This window comes from Martes martes (assembly GCF_963455335.1).
Source record: "Martes martes genome assembly, chromosome: 17".
Taxonomy (NCBI): domain Eukaryota; kingdom Metazoa; phylum Chordata; class Mammalia; order Carnivora; family Mustelidae; genus Martes; species Martes martes.
The window spans coordinates 35,428,891-35,448,800 of record NC_137905.1 but is presented as its reverse complement, the minus strand read 5'-3'; the positions used below and the strand labels follow the sequence as shown (position 1 = coordinate 35,448,800).

The window sequence follows — 19,910 nt, the reverse complement described above, 5'->3', positions numbered from 1 at the left end:
TACTATGCTGTTCAAATGTTGGCTGGCTACTAACTACTAGAATGCCTATTCAACATAGCTACTGAAAGAATTTCTATCTAATCTGGCTCTGGCTCATTAGTTCAATGAATACTACATTCATTTAGTCTTTCTACCTTCCAAAATTGTATTTTTAAAACAGGAAAGTATGCTGACTTTAAAAAATGCTAAATCATGAATATATAGTATTTATAGGTTTTCTTATTTCCTGGATATTATGTACTTTGAAAAATGAAAAATGTGATATAAGAAACATTTTGAAGGGGTATTTTATATGTATCATATTTAAAGGTCCCAGTTTTCACTAATCTGAGAAAACCCATAGATGTGGTATCTTAAAAAAATCAGTGAAATTCAGTGAAACTTCAATCTCTCGTTTCATTGAGAATTTACTACAAAAAAATATCAAAATGAGAATTGACCTCTTTTAAATGGCATGTCTGTATTAGTTATAATTTGATAAACAGATTTCTTTCCATATTTATCTTAAGATTCAAAATCTCAGTGCAATAACATGATTGAAGAATCATGTAACAATGTATATTTTAATATAAGATTTGTGTAGTGATTTAGAATAAATAACACACAGTGAAAAATTTATCAGAAACTAAATGCAATAACAAAAGGAAACAAAAGCTTATGTACACATTACCAAGGTCTTTACAATAAGTTAATATGTGTAGTTCCATCACAGCATATTTGTATACAAAGCCACTAATGTGAACACTGGAAGAAATCTCTCGTGTAGGTCTTTAATCTTGATTTAATAAAGTTTGTACAGTATCAAATAATATCAAAAGTCTAAAAAAACACAATGAGTTTTTATATCATGTTTATAAATTATTGTTTATATACCATAAAAAAAAATAAGGTCAAAAGTGCAGTTTAAAAAAAAGTGGAAGTTGTTATTCTTGGTAAGAACTAGAAAAATGTATTGTCCCAAGTAAGAAGCAATCTGAGGGCTCTTAGAGTTTCTTAGGAATTTTCCTTTAACTCTCATACAACCTTGGCTACTATATGCCATAACATAAACCAGTACAAAGGGAGCAAAATCATCTTCTTACAAAAATATCAGGAAACACAAATCTGGTGATGAGAAATGCTGTAAAGAAACATAATTACAGGCCTCCCCCAAAATGAAAGAAACGACATTGCACACAGGAATGAATAGGCCACCATTGTATGTGACCAAATTTGGGAAAATTCAAAGGATTTCTAGAAGTTTTAATCTTTTTCAAGTTTTTAGTCACGACTGGCAAGGGTGCATATATCCCAGGATTATGAAATCTTCTACTGTAAGACAAAATATGACTTAAAGGTGATAAAACTTATCATCTACTATTCACAAAAGATAAGGACTAAGGATCCAGTAATTAAAAGGCAGCAGTATAGAAATTAGTCAAGAAGAAACAGATGGGTGCGACAGAATTCTGGGTCTTCATTGGCACTTAGCACAGTAACAAGTTATATTTTGACAAATCCTAGAACAAATGCCTGTATTGAAATATGTGTGGTACAGTAACCATTTATATTTAAGAAACCAAAATGGTAAAATCATGGACTTAAAAAATAAATTAAATTTCAAGAAAAGAAAAACAAAAGGAATGTAGAGACAAATCTTATTTTTAAACTTATCATGGGATCAAAATGTTGACAAGCTGTATCAACCAGAGCAGTTTCTTGTTGCTAAGCCTAACAGGCAGCCTGAGCCAGGCTCAGCACCACCAGTCCCCTCTTCAGATGCTATTTTGCTCATACCTTGTGTGTGTGACACCAAGCAATAGTGACTGTTACTTTGTTCATGGACTGGAGTAGGTCCCTTGATTGGTTTAACACATAGGCTGCCTGAGACAATAAAAGCTTCACCATTAGAGTAGGTTAGTGGGAATGAAGGTCTTCCTAGTTTTGACAGGAGAAAAGGGTTGGCGGCTGAAGAGTATGGGTGCTTGGTAGACTGCATACGTACACACTTAATAACTAATGTCCCCTTAGTAGAAGATTAAAAATCAATGGATATGGACGCTTGTGCAGAATCTTCTCGCCCCCTGACATAAATCTCACAAGGAATCTCCTCCATTACTCTGTCTTCTAGGGCCTGTTCAGGGCACTCATGTGCCTGTTTGAAAGTGTAGCTACTCTTTTTGAAGGTGCTGTTAAATGTTTTCATTGGCTGTGGTTGTGCAAAATCATTTCGGAAAGGCAGCTCCATGGAACTCAGGTTGGTCCTGCTCTGTTTGACACTGGATGCTTGTGACCCACAGTGATGGTCATGAATGCAGCGGGAGGCGGTGGAGGAGCGCCGCATCTTCTGGTAGTTGTCCAGTTCTTCTGACAGGTCGGCTAAGTCTGCAGAAATCTCTTTGTCCCTTAGGGAGAACAGTTCATAATGAGGAGGATCAAACACTTCCTGAAATCCAGTTTTATTAAATGCAGTTTTGCAAGCCATGACCTTTTTTCGAGGCTGTTTCACTTGTACTAAAATAGAAATAATGAGAAGGACCAAGACAATCCCTGATGTGATGCCAATAATTGTTCCATGGGTTTTAGTGACTTGTTCAAACAGTCCTGCTTTTTTCTTTTCTGTAGAAAGAGAAATAATAAGCCTTTCAAAATTCATTGAGTTCTGTCACAAGTTGGTAAAGTATTTTTAGGTAAAGCAGAACACTTGGGTCAAATATACTACAGATGATGCCACTTAAAATTAGGTTTTTAAACAAATAAAACAATCCCATTAAGATTTCTGGTTAAACAAACCAACGACAATATAGTCAGATAGATTACATAAAAGAAAAAGGACTTGGTTCTTTACTCAGAAGGTACATGAAAGTATACAATTTGCAAATCAAATTAAAAACATGAATCTAGGGGCTCGTGGGTGGCTCAGTTGGTAAAGCGTCTGACTTCAGCTCAGGTGATGATCTCCAGGTCCTGGGATCAAGCCCTGAATCGCGTTCCCTGCTCAGTAGGGAGTCTGTTTCTCCGTCTCCCTCTGTCCCTCCCCTCACTTGTGCTCTCTCTCTCTCAAATACATAAATAAAATCTTAAAAAAATAAAATAGAAAAATAAAAACATGAATATAGAGAAAATGCCCAAAGAAATACTCTTGTTCTATCAGGTCAGCTTTCTGCTCTGTGGTGTTTGGCCAACTGCCACGCTGAAGTATATACACAGTATTCCTTTCTTTTTTTTTTTCCCCACAGTATTTCTACTGATGGCCATCAGCAAGACAGGACTAAAGCGATCAGGCTAACCCACTGAGGTATATCATCAAGATCCAACCTTTGAATGATTACCTGAAAATACTTCAAGTCAAATACTTAAGAAGCCATATCAGATCACAATAAATTCTCATAGTAAGATATTTACTGAACTCTTGGAGGATAGAAGGCAGGTAAACTTTAAGACTGAGATAGTGATTTGATAATGCCTGTAGACATTGTTTTATCACAAGTCATGTTTACCTTAGATACACACTAGAAATATAGCATAGAAAATTTTATAAAATGAAAAAGCAGTTCTTACTAGCCTGCTTTTACTGCTTTTTAAGACTGAATCCATCAGTATTTATTAAATAGTATTTCTATATAATTTTAAAAATACTAGTATTGTAGGTCACTTTCTAAATTATTCTGAGAATAAGGTATCTTTACAATACAAATGACTAAAATAACACACGAAATATTATGGCAGACTTTTGAACAACTTCAGATAAAAAACATAGTTCATTAAAAAATACTTTCATTGAGAATAAATATTTTTTTCTTTGCTTTTACCACATACCAGAGATGCATGATCTATTTAAAGGAACAGTTATATTCTATGTTTCCATTTTGGCTGAAGCAGCTATGCTAAGCACAGTTATAGAGGACATTTTAAGTGTTTCTTAATGAAGGGCAATGGCCACTTTTCTCTCAAAAAGGTTGGTCTTTGCCAGCGCACTCACCTTTACAGTGATTTTCATCCCAAGGGTACGCACAGTTCTGAACACCGTTACAGACTAAAGAATTATTGATGCACATGTTGCTGTGGCAGAAGAAAGTGCTACCTGTGCAGGGAGCTGCAGGAAAGAAGAAGTTTGTTGCTAAGAACTCATCCTGGTTTACTGACCCTTCCTCGTTCCATGAAACCCTCTGTACTAGAGACGCAGTAAGACGAGGGCCAGTATTCTCTGAGATGGTCTGAGGTAAACACTTTTTACTCCAGCTGGGTGCCAAATGTCACTTTTAGTGTAATGAGAGTATGAATACATTTGCCATGGTGCTTACGGAACCAGCATATAGCCTGGTGAATTTTTTCAAAATGTTAAAAGAAAATGTTGGTGAGGATGTGGAGACTCTGGAACCCTTGGTGCACTGCTGGGGGAAATGTAAAACGGTACAGCTGCTGTGGTAAACAGGATGGGGTTTCCCCCAAATTCCCACCGATTACCGTCTGCTCCAGCAATTCCACGCCCAGGTGCATACCCCGAACACCTGAAAGCAGGGGCCCGAACACAGAGTACACCAGTGATCATGGCAGCATTAGTCACAAAGCACACAGCAGCATTATTCCACCAAAAGGCGGAAACAACCTAAATAAATGTCTGTTGATGGGTGAATGGATAATCGCAATTAGGTACACACATAAGTAATGGACTATTATTCAGGGTTAAAATTCAGAAGAAAATTCTGACAAATGCTACAACACGAATGAATCTTGGAGACAATATGCTTGGAAGAAGCCAGACACAAAAGAACAAATTATGTATGAGTCCAGGTATATGAGGTACCCAGTGTAGTCAGTTCATTGAGAGGAAAAGAGAACATCAGCTACCAGGACCCAGTAGGAGAGGGGAATGGGGTGTTTAATGGAACAGTTTCAGCTGGGGATGATCAAAAATTTCTGGAAATGGATAGTGCTGATGGGTGCACAAAGATATGAATGTACCTAATGCCACTCAACTATGCACTTAAAAATGGTTAAAATGGCAAATTCTATGTTATGTAGATTTTACCAGAAAAAAAAAATCACTCCTTGGAATTTGTAAATTAAAAATTTTTTTAAATGATAAAGATATATGGACTATATACCATGTAACTTCACGTTTTGTGTAAACTGTTCTTCAGCCCGAAATGTCGTCTCCTTCCTTCCTGGTGACTACCTGCTCATCTTTCAAGATCACTGAAAATGCAGCCCTCTCTGTGAAGATTCCCTCAATTCTCCTAGGTACCTAGTGTGACTCCTGTGTTCCTGTCATACTCTAGATGTGCTTCTATTTAACACTTCTCCTGTATTTGTTACACTACATTATGACTCGGTGTGTTTACTTCTGTTAAGAAATAAAGTCCTGGACTGGAGACAAAAGTACCAACATAGTAATAGTGTGTTTTTCAGTATAAAGACATACACACAAGAATCTGAAAGCCAAGAAGCATGATGCCTTTTCTCTCACATTTACAGAAGCCCGTAAAAATCAACTAATCATTGTGACTTCCAGAAACATAATCAAGCAAAATGTATTTCCTGTCTAAAAAATTCTACATTTAAGATAGGTATCTCATCAAAGAAAGAAAACTGAATACCACTCTCTATTATACTGATAGACCTCAAATATTTTTTATATATTTTTTAAAAGTTTATTTTCAAGATGAAAAGAAATATGTAAAATTTTATAGGACGAGTAACTGAATTTCCTCCCCTAAATATTTTTTTAAAAAACAAATATACAATGAACCTTATCAAAACAGTGAATTTAGTATTTCTTTCCCCTCTAAAGAGAAGGCTCTCTCTTTAGGTTACAAACACAGGAGGTTTTGGAATACTTAAACACATTGTCCAACTGCATCACCAGTAATAAAACCGACAGTTTGGCAAACACAAACAAACAAACAAACAAGACTGTTTGGTATCCACCTGCTTAACCCCCTTTTGTCTATTTCTCAATTTGGCTCTGAAGATGGGCTGTAAAAATAGGTATTTATTGAGACCCCAGGAATATTATCAAAAGGACAAGAAATAAGTGTCAGTGGAGATGTGGAAAAATGGGACCCCCTGTGCACTGTTGGTGGGAATGCAAACTGGTGCAGCTACTGTGGGAAACAGTATGGAGGTTTTGAGGTTCCTCAAAAAATTGAAAATTAAAAATAGAATTACTATATAATCTGCAATTCCACTCTTGGATATTTATCCAAAGAAAATGAAAACACTAATTGGAAAAGATACAGACATCCCTATGTTCACTGCAACATTATTAACAATAGTCAAGATACGGCAGCAACCTCAGTGTCCATAAATGGATGAATGAATAAAGATGTAATACATATATAAATTGGAGTAATGGATGGAACTAGAGGGTATTATGCTAAGTGAAATAAGTCAATCAGAGAAAGGCAATTATCATATGATCTCACTGATATGAGGAATTTGAGAAACAAGACAGAGGATCACAGGGGAAAGGAAGGAAAAATGAAACAAGACGAAACCAGAGAGAGAGACAAACTATAAGAGACTCTTAATCTCAGGAAACAGTGTTGCTAAAATGGAGGGGGATGGGGGAATGGGGTGGCTGGGTGATGGACACTGGGGAGGGTATGTGCTATGATAAATGCTGTGAATTGTGTAAGACTGATGAATCACAGACCTGTACCACTGAGACAAATAAAACATTATGTTAATGAAAATAAAAATGTTTCTACAAAACAAACAAAACCTGTAGTACTACTGAGCCATAAAAAAGAGTGAAACCTTGCCATTTGTGACAACATGGATAGACTGAAAAGATATGCTAAATAAAATTAGTTAGAGAAAGACAAATACATATGATTTCACTTATATGTGGATTCTAAAAAAACAAAACAAATGCACAAACAAAACAGAAAGACTCATAGATATAGAGAACTAATGGCTGCCAGAGGGAAGGGGATGGGGAGACAGGACAAAGTAGGGGAAGGGGACTAAGAGGAACAGTCTTTCAGTTATAAAATAAATAAGTCACAGGGATGTAATGTACAGCACAGGGAATATAGTTGATAATACTGTAACAACTTTGTATAGTGACAGATGAAACCTAGACTTATTGTGGTGATCATTTTGTAATGTATGTAAATATCAAATCACTGAAACTAATATCAAACTAATATTGAATGAATGCCAATTATTTTTCAATTAAAATAAAAAAATAACATCCAAAATTGCTTTGCAATTAGAGGACAAATATATAATCTCTCTTTAAGGCAGAATCCCCAAAAGGTAAAAGTCACCCAAGTTCTAGTTCAGCAGTCTCATCATCTACGGTTAATTACTATGACCCAGGATTTGTGAAACCCTTCTCCTTCCCCATTATAAACTAAATTGAGTTTCAGCATGAGTTTTATCCATATACAATTAAATATTCTCTGTAAAACTTTTAGACTTGCTTATTTGTTGGGTACTTACCCACTCCTGTTCAAGTATAATAACCCCTAGGTGGCTCTAATGACTCAAGAATTTAAAATAAAATAGCTAAGAACTGTGAGTTTGGGAAATAGTCCTAAGAAACAGAGAGAAGAGGTAACGATGGACTAGTAATTAGTCCATTAGTCCAGTAATTAGGGTCTCTAGTAATTAATAAAAATTGTTTCGGTTATTGGTTAACCTGTCTAACTTAAAATTTTAACTGATGGACTACCGGGTATTTCAGACTTCTGGTTCTCAAATCAATGAGACTGGGACACATGGGTGGCTCAGTTAAGTGTCTGCCTTCAGCTCAGGTCTTGATCCCAGCGTTCTGGGATCAAGTCCTGTGTTGGTGGGGGAGGGTCCCTGCTCAGTAGGGGGTCTACTTCCCCCTCTCCCTTTGCCCCTCCCCACCATTCTTGTTCTCTGTCTCTCAAATAATAAAATCTTTAAAAAAAAATCTTTTTTTTTTTTAAAGATTTTATTTAATCATTTGACAGAGATCACAAGTAGGCAGAGCGGCAGGTGGGGGGTGGGGGAGCAGGCTCCCCGCTGAGCAGAGAGCCTGATGCTGGGCTTGATCCCAGGACCCTGAGATTGTGACCTGAGCCGAAGGTAGAGGCCCAACCCACTGAGCCACTCAGGTGCCCCTCACATAAAAAAATCTTTTTTTTTTTAGTTAATAATACACATTTATTTGACTTGATTTTTTTATTCATTTAATTTTTTTTAATTTTTATTTTTTATTAACATATAATGTATTATTAGCCCCAGGGGTACAGGTCTGTGAATCGCCAGGTTTACACACTTCATAGCACATACCTTTCCCATGTCCATAACCCCACCACATTCTCCCTACCCCCCTCCCCCCGGCAACCCTCAGTTTGTTTTGTGAGATTATCAAATAATAAATTCTTAAAAACAAAAATAAAATCAGTGAGACTGAAATTAGTGGTCTCAATCATGTTGATACTTCTATTTTCAGAAGAATCATGTATATAACCAGTAATTTATTCAGAAACTGAATCCACCACATGGTACCATTTAACCATTAAGTATTTCATGATTCTTTAAGAAATGCTTGATGGCTTCAAAGCTTATCGTTAAGGACAAAAGATACCAGTTACATAAATAAGCCATTAGGTTGAGGACAGAAAAGCCAATGAGAAGGTATGTTGGTATTTTATTTCAGTACAAAATTAGCTAGTGTACCTACCTCAGCTGTGTCCCATAGATCATAAAATTATATTACACTCAGGTGTGCACTTTAACATAATAAATGGCCTAGAGAACACACAGTAGTTTTGAATACTTCTAAAAACTGGGGTTTTCCGTTTTGTTTATATGTCATACCACAACTCTTTTTCATACTATATCATATTACCTACTGACCTTTCTAATTTTACTAGTCTTATCCAGTTCACAAACGAAGAGACAGGGAACAGAAGCTATTTTCAAGATGGGCTGAGTGAGGTTATAAGCAGCACTGCGGCTGCTAGGTATTCTGATTTTGAATCAAACTATCATTAGGTCCTAAAGTTTATCCACAGAACATTGTGTGACACAGAACATTTTGATGTCTCTTTATAATCCTCAAAAGGGGGGAAAAAAAAGGTTTTCTGGTCAGTGTTTCTCACTGATTGAACAGTGAGTAGAAAACACCCTGAGTTTTTATTAAAGAATTCTTTACAACTGCTTCTCACATTATTTAAAGCAATTAGAAAGCAGCGCTGACATCGTCAGATATTGTTTTGCAGAAATGTATTATACTCATAGATGCATTAAGCTCTGTGGATTTTCAATGGACAAGCAGAGCTGTTTAAAAAGAGAACTGAAGTATCAGTTACTGACATGGGATGCTAATGACATACTTCAACCAAGAACTATAAAAAATGGTTGAATTATTGGAATTTATAAGTAAGGGACAAAGAGAATTGCAAAAATAGTGCCAGTTATAAACTCTTTTCTACTTATAGCCTGAGGACTTTCTACTGGGTCATGGTGTGAGAAAGAAGAAGGGTTAGGCTTTCAGTTCCCCTCCCTTTCTCATGAGATGTGGCAATGATGCTGAGAGATGGTCTGTCCCTCAAGGAGGCCTGCAGGACCGCCACAGGCAGTATGTCACTGAGAATCCCATTATGGATTAATTCTAACAAAAATAACTTCTGCTGCTTTCACAGTTGTAGTCCTAGAAATTATTTTCCTAAAACCATATCCTGTCTCGAAGAGTGAAATATATATTAGTATTCAGTGCTTGGAAAGTACTGTTCTGTATCATTCGTTTTAGCCAAGTTATATTATTTTAGTCATATCTGTAATCTATAATGGGTAGAATTAGTCCATCCATATAAACCTTTTCTAAAATATTGATTGTTTTCATGAATGGATTCATAACAATTACACATCATTAATAGCTTAGAGAAAAACAAAAGAGTTTAACACTTTGAATCAATGATGAGCATATAAAAATGTACTATTTGGAGCTCTCTAATGCGCTTATTAAAAGGAGATTTCCAAACTGGGACTTTTGTTTTATAAAAACTTACAAAGTCCTTTATTTGATCATATACATTACTTTTTTTTTTTTTGGAGGGATAGTTTTCCTGTTCTTCATGGATAATAAAGCTAAATTTAGGATATGGAGCTAAGTCTTATATTTAGTGATTATTGTGAAGATACAACTTGAGGGAGATTTTCCACATATTTACTTAACAGATCTGTACTGATGGAGAAATCATTAGTGTATATAGAGAAATACCTTAACTAAAACACATTAGAGAAGAATTTTGCTTGTAAGATTTGTATCAGTGATGCCCAAAATAAATATAATGCAAGCCAAAATGTGACCAAGTAGCCACATTATAAACATCTTTAAAAAGAAACAGGTGGAATGAATTTTACTAATAGCTTATTTAACCCAATATATCTGTGCAGAAAAGAGTTACTACAGCGGGACTGAGGACACTACCTTTAGAAGGGTTTGCGTGCAAGGTTGGCCCTTAGTTCTGATTGATAAGGTCCATAGTGCCTAGAGTTTGTGTGAACAATGTCATTTATGCCGAATACCTTCTTTCCTTCTGTGAGTCCACAATTTTGGTACAGGCAACGCAGAATGTGCCTATGAGACCAGTTCCTAGTAAAAACCTTGGGTGCGGAGCTCGAATGGGCTTCTCTGGACAGAAACATTGTCTATGTTACTGCATTTTTTGTTGCTGGAGAAACACAAGCTCAGTGTGCCCCTCATACGAGGGAGCGAGTGTTGAGGAACGCTGTGAGGATTTCCTCTGAGAGGACTCAGACAGTAATTCCCATTTGTTGGTCACATATCCTTTTCTGTCAGAAATCTCAGCTGTAACTATTCAAATACATGTGGAGTCCTGTGAGTCCTTCTAGCAAATCACCTAACATGTGGGTGGTGTTGGGGAGCCCTGAAACAATCCCCCAAACATTCTCATTTAACACATATAAAATATTCATGAGGTATTTTACATTATTTCCTACCAAGTCTTTGAATCCAAGATTTATCTTTATGATTATAGCACATTTCAATTTAGATGGGCCACATTATGAGTGTTCAACAGCCACATGGGGCTGCTGGACACCACTGGAAAGCACAGGTACGAGACGCTGGGAATAAATAAACTGAGGAGTAAGGGAAATGGCTGAAAGGCTTTCTTGCTAACTGAAACTATATCTTTGTATCAAGCACTGCTTTGTAGTTATTTGAAGTGAAGCAGCCTTTACATAGCAGTTTTTTTCAAGTGTGAAAAGTTGATAAAAATTTTTTTGGAAACAGCTTATATGCATCCATAGGGCAACAAGAGGCAGCAACACAGTTTGCTCCTGGTAAATATCACTGCTGCGCTCTTGACATTTCCAGCTACTTGAGAAACTCACTAAATCCAAAATAACTCAATACTTATTCCTCTTATCTCTCCAATTTTTATTTCCAAGTCAGTCAGACTGAAACTGTAGGTATCTTTGACTCATTCTGTTACTTTTCAGTCTGGTCAGTCACCAAATCTTGTTGCTTCTACTTCCACAACTCTCCCTCTGTCTCTGCTCTAGTTCAGACCATCTTCGTCTAGCCCCCTGACTATGGAAGTTAGCCTCCCTCCTCCATAGCCTCCACACTCCAACTGAAACAAGGTTCTGATTATGTCATTTTATAGTATGAAACCCTTCAAAATTCCCCAATGCCTGTGATAGGAACTCTAATTTTAGCCTTTAATTTAAAGGCCGTCTAACTTTGGTTTTAGTCTACCTCTCTTGACATATTTTTCCTCTCTTCTTTCTTCTACTACTTCTTCTGATCAAATAAGCCTGGGCTGTATGTGTTTTGTTCATTCCATACCCTGTTTGGAATAACAACCTCAGTTATTCAACATTTCTACCTTCTCAAATCTACCTGCCCTCAAGGATAAATAAACTCAAAGGCCCTCCCTTCAAGGACTACTTGCTCCATAATCGATGCTGTCTGCTAGAAATAACCTAGATACTTAATCAGGAAGCACTTCGTTTTCTGTCTCAAATAGTCTTTGTCATTGTTATTCCTGCAACTGCCCCATTTGCACGTATGTTACCTCACTTGAAAGACCATCCTTTAGAGCAGGGACTGTTTCATTCATTTTCGTGTCTTCACAGCAAACACAGTATCTCATATGATAAATGTAAAATAAATGAATGGAAGGCAAGTAGGAAGGCTGATTGGCTAAATTGGCTTCATAACCCAACTATCCATCTGGCAATTCATCAAGTCTTTAAAAATTATAGATGCAAGAGTTCAGCTATGATAAAGCTTATGTAGGTCACATACGATCATGATCTTAACAAAGAATCCATGGAATAATAATAATATAATATCTTAAAATTATATCTCCTTCTCTTATGAGGACAATACAGAAGATATACACTTATTTTTAAAATATATGTGATATGAACATACACAGTCACCTATATTGGGGCAGTGTAGATGAGTCTTTAGATGGTAATTTTCTTCATACAGAGGTGACTGTGAGGAAAGGGACTAGTCAGAGGGATTAATCAGCACTATCCAAATATAGATTAAAGTTAAACCAAGCCACTCAAAACCAAGCCAAAAACATGATGGTATTTTTGAAAGCAGTTTTTCAAAAAAAATCAAAGCTAATTAATATGATTTGTATTTCTAATAAGCAAAGTCAACAAAATAATTATTAGAAAGTACAGACAAGTCACTTGGACTTTGATAGGAGATAGAAAGGCAATAGAACCAACTTTTCCTGGGATTTGTTCACATGAATTATCAGGAGCTAAAGGAAAGTATCCTAAAATCTGTCCTCAGACATTTTCCACTTTTAAGCTGGGTCAGTATCTATACATGAGTTACCCCGTTCTTTAATATAAAAAGGTTCTCACGTGCTCACAAAATAGTAAAAATGACTTTTAAAGTCATTTAACCAACTCATAGAAAGACAAACACATAACCATAAAAAAAATATCTAAAGCATATGCACAAAAGGAAATTCAAATGTGTTGCCACAAAAAAATCTAACCAAAAAAGAAGGTTGTGATGAAGAAAATGAGGGACAAAAAGCTTTAAGACATTTAGAAAACTAACAGCAAAAGGGAAGAAGTCCTTCCTTCTCAGTAATTACTATAAAGGTAAATGAGTTAAACCCTCCATTCAAAAAGCAGAGACTGGCAGAATAGATAATTTAAAAAACCCCAAAGGATCCCACTATATACTGTTCTACAAAAGGCTCACTTTAGATCTAAAGATATACATTGATTGAAAGTGAAAAAATGGAGAAAGATATTCCATGCAAATAGTTACCAAAAGATAGCTGGAGTGGCCATACAAATATTAACAAAAAATAGACTTTAAATCAAAACTGTTGCAAGTGACAAAGAGGGACACTGTATATTGGTAAAAGGGTTCCTTAAGAAGATAATAATTATAAAAAAATATAAACCAAAAATCAGACTCCTAAAATCTAAGAAGCAAACACTATCAGAATTCAAGGCACAATTAGATATTCTACAATAATGGTTGGAGAGTTCACTATCCCACTTTTAATAATGAGTAGAACAACTACACAGATTAATAAGCAAATAAAGAATAATACCATAAACCAACTAGACCTAATAGATATATACAGAAGGTTCCATCCAACAACAGCAAAATACACATTTTTTTTCAAGCATATATGGAACTTTCTCCAGGATGGACCATATGTTACACCACATACACACAAAAATCTTAAAAAACTGACATCATACAAAGTATCTTTTCCAATCACACTAAAATAAAACTAGAAATCAATAACAGAATGAAAACTGGAAAATTCATAAATATGTGGAAATTAAATTACACACTCTTAACCCACTAACTGGTCAAAGAAGAAATCAGAAGGGAAATTAGAGAATACCTTGAGATAAATGAAAATGAAAATACAACACAGCAAAACTTTATGAGAAGCAGTGAAAACATGCAAAGAAGGAAATTTATACCTATAAATGCTACATTAAAAAAGAAAGATCTCAAATCAGTAACTTAACCTTAAAGAATGAGAAAAAAAGGAAAAACTAAACTTGGGAGTTCTATGTCTTTGTCAGAAATGCTAAAATTATAGAGAAGAGAAACAGAGAATGGAAAAATTAGAGAAAAGAAAAAAAAAGGTTCTTTGAAGAGAACAAAACTGGCAAAACTTTAGTTACAATGACTAAGGTAAAAAGAGAAACAGATGAAAAGATTCAAATTACTAAAATCAGAAACTCAAGTGGAGACATTATTGTAGATGTTAAGCTATAAAAGGGATTAAAAGAGAATCTTAAAAACAATTCTACATCAACAAACTGCTAATCTAGATGAAATAGACAAATTCCTAGAAACATACATTCTACCCAAACTGAATGAAACTAAATAGAAAAATTGAATAGATCTCTAACTAGGAGTTTGAAACAGTAATCAAACTATCTCCCAACAATGAAAAGCCCTGGACTGGATGGCTTCATTGGGAAATTCTACCAGATATTTATAGAACATCAATTCTCAAACTCTTCCAAAAAGCTGGAGAGAAAGGGTCACTTCTTTTTGATTCTATGGACCAGCATAACCCTGATATCAAAGCCAGACAAAGATACTACAAGAAAATAAAACTACAGACCAATATCCCTTATGCATATTGATGCAAAAATCCTTAACAAAATATTAGCAGTGAATTCAGCAACATTTTAAAAGGATCATACACCATGACCAAGCGGGACTTATTCCTGGAACATAAAAATGGTTTTATATACAAAATCAATCAATGTAATACAACACATTAACAGAATAAAGAGGAGAAAAATGATATAACCATCTCAACTGAATCAGAAAAAGCTTTTGAGGAAATTGAACATCCTTGCATGATGAAAACACTCAATAAACTAGGACCAGAAGAAAACTTCCTCAACATGATAAAGGCTATATATGAAAACCCCACAGCTAACACCTATTAATGGTAAAAGGCTAAAACCTTTGCTCCTAAGATCAGAAAGAAGGCAAAGGTGTCTCCTTTAGCTTCTATTCAGTATAGTACTAGAAGTCCTAGCAAGAGCAATTAGGAAAGAAAAGGAAATAAAAAAATAAAATAGTACCCAGAATTGGAAAATTACCTGTTTGCAGACAACATGATCTTACATGAAGAAAACTTTAACAAGATTATGTGCACGTGTGCACACATGCGCGCACACACACACATACACACACCCCTAATGAACTAACTCAGCAAGTTGCAGGATACAAACACAACATAGAACAATCAGGTGATTTTCTACACACTAACAATGCAGACTTGTAGACCTGCATACTAAGCAGTACAAAACACTCTTGAAAAAAATTAAAGACAACAAATAAATGGAAAGACATCCTGGGTTCATGGGCTGGAAGACTTAACATTTATTAAGATGACACTACTAAACTACTCAAAAGCAATCCACAGATACATTACGATTTCTATTAAAAAAACCCCAAAGGTGTTTTTAGCAGTGCCTTCTGTAAGAGAAGAAAAGGGCTTCTAACCCTTTTGGTCTCAGGGCTGGGCTAAGGAACACACAGTTGAGCCTGAGTCATCTTGTGGTGACAGAAAGTAAGAAAGTGATTTAAGAAAAAAAAAAAAAAAAAAAAAAAGGAAGGGCACATCCAAAGTTGAAAGTGACAACTTGAAGGAGCTCCCAAGGGCCAAAGCTGGAACTTTGAGTAATAAATTATTGTTAGTACTATAATAATTACATGTTATATATAATTATATATACAATGATGGCATAAAATAAATATCCATAAACTCATACTGATATAAATCATTGAATAGATAATTGAGGGGAAAAATAACTCTTCCTCACAGTAGAATTACAACTAATAAATAGAGAAGGCATAATGGAAGCAGAAAACTACCATTAGGTAAACATTACAATAATTCCTATCACAAGCAGAAATCATTAACAGATGCTAAAATTAGTAAGCAAAGAGATATTTGCATAGTCTCAAAGACAATTATTACCTAGAAATGAAAATATCAGTAACTTTATGGTGGAAAAACCTGACAGACAGCACCTTAAGGAAGTGACCAAAGTTAACAGGCGACAAATCCACATGTACCCCCCTACCTCACTGGTGTGATGAGCTAAGAAAGGTGTAGTATCATTTCTGTGATATTGACAGAAATACGTAACCTCAAAAGAACCGAGACAACATCAGACAAACTCAAATTGACATTCTACTAAATAAATGGCCAATGCTCTTCAAATATATTAAGGTCATTGGGGCGCCTGGGTGGCTCAGTGAGTTAAAGCCTCTGCCTTCGGCTCAGGTCATGGTCCCAGGGTCCTGGGATCAAGCCCCGCATGGGGCTCTCTGCTCGGCGGGGAGCCTGCTTCCCTTCCTCTCTCTCTGCCTGCCTCTCTCCTTACTTGTGATCTCTATCTGTCAAATAAATAAATTAAAAAGAAAAAAAAAGCCTTACTCAAATATATTAAGGTCATTAAAGGCTGAGAAACTGTCACAGACTGAGGACACTCAAGGACAGATATCAAGTAAATGCAGTGTGGGATCCTGCATCAGAAAAAGACACTAATGAAAAACTAGTGACATGTGGATAAGGTCTACATATATCGGTCGATAATACTATATCAGTGTTAGTTTTCAGTTTTACCACATTATTAGGGGAATCTGAGTGAAGGACATATGAAAACTCTATAGTAGAGAGGGAAGAGCAAGATGGTGTAGGAGTAGGAGACCTAAATTTCGTCTGGTCCCAGGAATTCATCTAGATAGTTATCAAACCATTCTGAACACCTACAAATTTAACAGATTGTTCAATTCTATGAACAGAAAAGAAAATCCTAATAGATCAAATATTTTTGATATATATTTGGAATAGACCAAATAAATAGATACTTTCTAGAAGGTATCTTCTGACTTGGTTAGTGTGTATTTTTCTGAGGTTGTTGTTATCTTTCCAGCACTTTGTTCTGTCATTCATCTATTCTTCTCTGGACAAAATGACAAGGCAGAAAAACTCACCTCAAAAAAAAGAAGAGGCAGTAATGACAGCTAGGGACCTAATCAATATGGACATTAGTAAGATGTCAGAACTAGAGTTCAGAGTGACTATTAAAAAGATGCTAACTGGGGCACCTGGGTGGCTCAGTTGGTTAAGCAACTGCCTTCGGCTCAGGTCATGATCCTGGAGTCCCAGGATCAAGTCCCACATCAGGCCCTCTGCTCATCAGGGAGCCAGCTTCTCCCTCTGCCCCTCGCCCCTTTCATGCTCTCTCTCTCTCTCTCTCAAATAAATAAAATCTTAAAAAAAAAGAAAAAAAAAAGAAAAGATGCTAACTGGGCTTGAAAAAAAGCACAAAAGATAGTAGAGAATCACTGGACAAATAAAGTCCCTTTCTGGAGAAATAAAAGAACTAAAATCTAACCAAGCTGAAATCAAAAAAGCTATTAATGAGGTACAATAAAAAATGGAGGCTCTTAATGCTAGGATAAATGAGGCAGAAGACTATCACTATATTAGTGATATAGAAGACCAAATGATGGAGAATAAGGAAGTTGAGATTAAAAAAAAAAAAAAAAGAGAGGTAAACAACTACTGGATCACGAGGGGAGAATTTGAGAGATAAGTAATACCATAAAACAACCAATATTAGGGGTGCCTGGGTGGCTCAGTGGGTTAAGCCTCTGCCTTCGGCTCAGGTCATGATCCCAGAATCCTGGGATCGAGCCCCGCATCGGGCTTTCTGCTCAGCAGGGAGCCTGCTTCCTCCCTCTCTCTCTGCCTGTCTCTCTGCTTACTTGTGATCTCTGTCTGTCAAATAAATAAATAAAATCTTTGAAAAAAAAAACAAAAAAAACAACCAATATTAGAACAACTGGGATTCCAGAAGAAGGAAGAGAGAGAGGGACAGAAGGTATATTGGAGCAAATTATAACAAATTATAGAGAATGTTCCTAATTTAGGGAAGGAAACAAGCATCAAAATCCAGGAGGCACAGAGAACCCCCCTGAAAATCAATAAAAATAGGTAAACACCTCATCATCTAATAGTAAAACTTATAAGTCTCAGAGACAAAGAGAAAATCCTGAAAGCAACTCGGGGCAAGAGGTCTGTAACCTACAATGGTAGATAAATTAGACTGGCAGCAGACCTATTCACAGAGACCTGGCCAGCCAGAAAGGACTGGCGTGATATATTCAGAGCACTACATGAGAAAAATATGAAGCCAAGAATACTATATCCAGCTAGGATGTCACTAAAAATAGAAGAAGAAATAAAAAGCTTCCAGGACAAAAAAAAACTAAAAGAATTTGCAAACACCAAACCAGTCCCACAGGAAATACTGAAAGCAGTCCTCTAAGCAAAGAGGGAGCCTAAAAGTAACAGACCAGAAAGGAACACAGATGATAAACAGTAACAGTCACCTTACAGGAAATACAATGGCACTAAATTCATATCCTTCAATAGTTATCCTGAATATAAATGGGCTAAATGCCCCAATTAAAAGACACAGGGTTTCAGAATGGATAAAAAACCAAAACCCATCAATATGTTGTCTACAAGAAACTCATTTTAGACCCAAAGACACCTCCAGATTTAAAGTGAGGGGGTGGAAAACAATGTACCATGCTAATGGTCATCAAAAGAAAGCCAGAGTGGCAATCCTTATATCAGACAAATTAGATTTTAAGCCACAGACTATAATAAGAGATGAGGGAGGACACTATATCATACTTAAAGGGTCTGTCCAACAAGAAGATCTAATAATTTTAAATGTCTATGCCCCGAACATGGGAGCAGCCAATTATATAAACCAATTAATACTTCAGCTCAGGTCATGATCCCAGCGTCCTGGGATCGAGTCCCACATCGGGCTCCTTGCTCGGCGGGGAACCTGCTTCTCCCTCTGCCTCTGCCTACCACTCTGTCTGCCTGTGCTTGCTCGCTCTCTCTAACAAATAAATAAATTTAAAAAAAAATAAAAAAAAAATAAACCAATTAATAACAAAATCAAAATCAAAGAAACACATCAACAATAATACAATTATAGTAGGGGACTTTACTATTCCCCTCACTGAAATGGACAGAACATCTAAGCAAAAGATCAACAATAAAGGCTTTAAATGACACACTGGACCAGATGGACATCACAGATATATTCAGAACATTCCATCCCAAAGCAACTAAATGCACATTCTTTTCTAGTGCACATGGAACATTCTCCAGAATAGATCACATCCTGGGTCACAAATCAGGTCTCAACCGGTACCAAAAGATTGGGATCATTCCCAATGAAATGCACTTGAAAACAACTGCATGTTTTCAGACCACAATGCTTTGAAACCAGAACTCAACCACAAGAGGAAAGTTAGAAAGAACTCAAATATGTGGAGGGTAAAGAGCATCCTACTAAAGAAGGAATGGGACAACCAGGAAATTAAAGAAGAATTTTAAAAATTCATGGAAACAAATGAAAATGAAAACGCAACTGTTCAAAATCTTTGGGACACAGCAAAGAGAGTCCTGAGAGGAAAGTATATAGCAATACAAGCCTTTCTCAAGAAACAAGAAGGTCTCAAATACACAACCCAACACTACACCTAAAGGAGCTGGAGAAAGAACAGCAAAGAAAGCCTAAACCCAGAAAGAGAAGAGAAATAATAACGATTAGAGCAGAAATCAATGAAACAAAAGAACAGTAGAACAGATCAATGGAACTAGGAGCTTGTTCTCTGAATGAGTTAATAAGACTAATAAAACCCTTGGTCAGACTTATCAAAAAGAAAAGAGAAAGGACCCAAATTAATAAAATCATGAATGAAAGAGGAGAGATTACAACCAACACCAAAGAAATACAAACAATTATAAGAACATATTATGAGCAACTATATGCCAGCAAATTTGACAATCTGGAAGAAATTGGTGCATTCCTACAGACGTATAAATTACCACAAC

At 36.1% G+C, this 19,910-nt stretch overlaps 1 protein-coding gene across 1 annotated transcript in view; it reads right to left on the bottom strand.

Annotated features, from left to right (window-relative positions):
* Nucleotides 1-545: 545 nt before the first annotated feature.
* The window catches only part of NETO2 (neuropilin and tolloid like 2), a gene marked incomplete at its 5' end in the record, with an annotated part of 53,177 nt that continues 33,812 nt past the window's right edge, over nucleotides 546-19,910 (bottom strand). Inside the window, 2 exons of the mRNA XM_080828525.1 lie at nucleotides 546-2,598; nucleotides 3,962-4,075. Of these exons, the coding sequence (XP_080684651.1) occupies nucleotides 2,018-2,598; nucleotides 3,962-4,075 (695 nt within the window). The 3' untranslated portion in view covers nucleotides 546-2,017. The remainder of the gene's footprint in view (nucleotides 2,599-3,961; nucleotides 4,076-19,910) is intronic.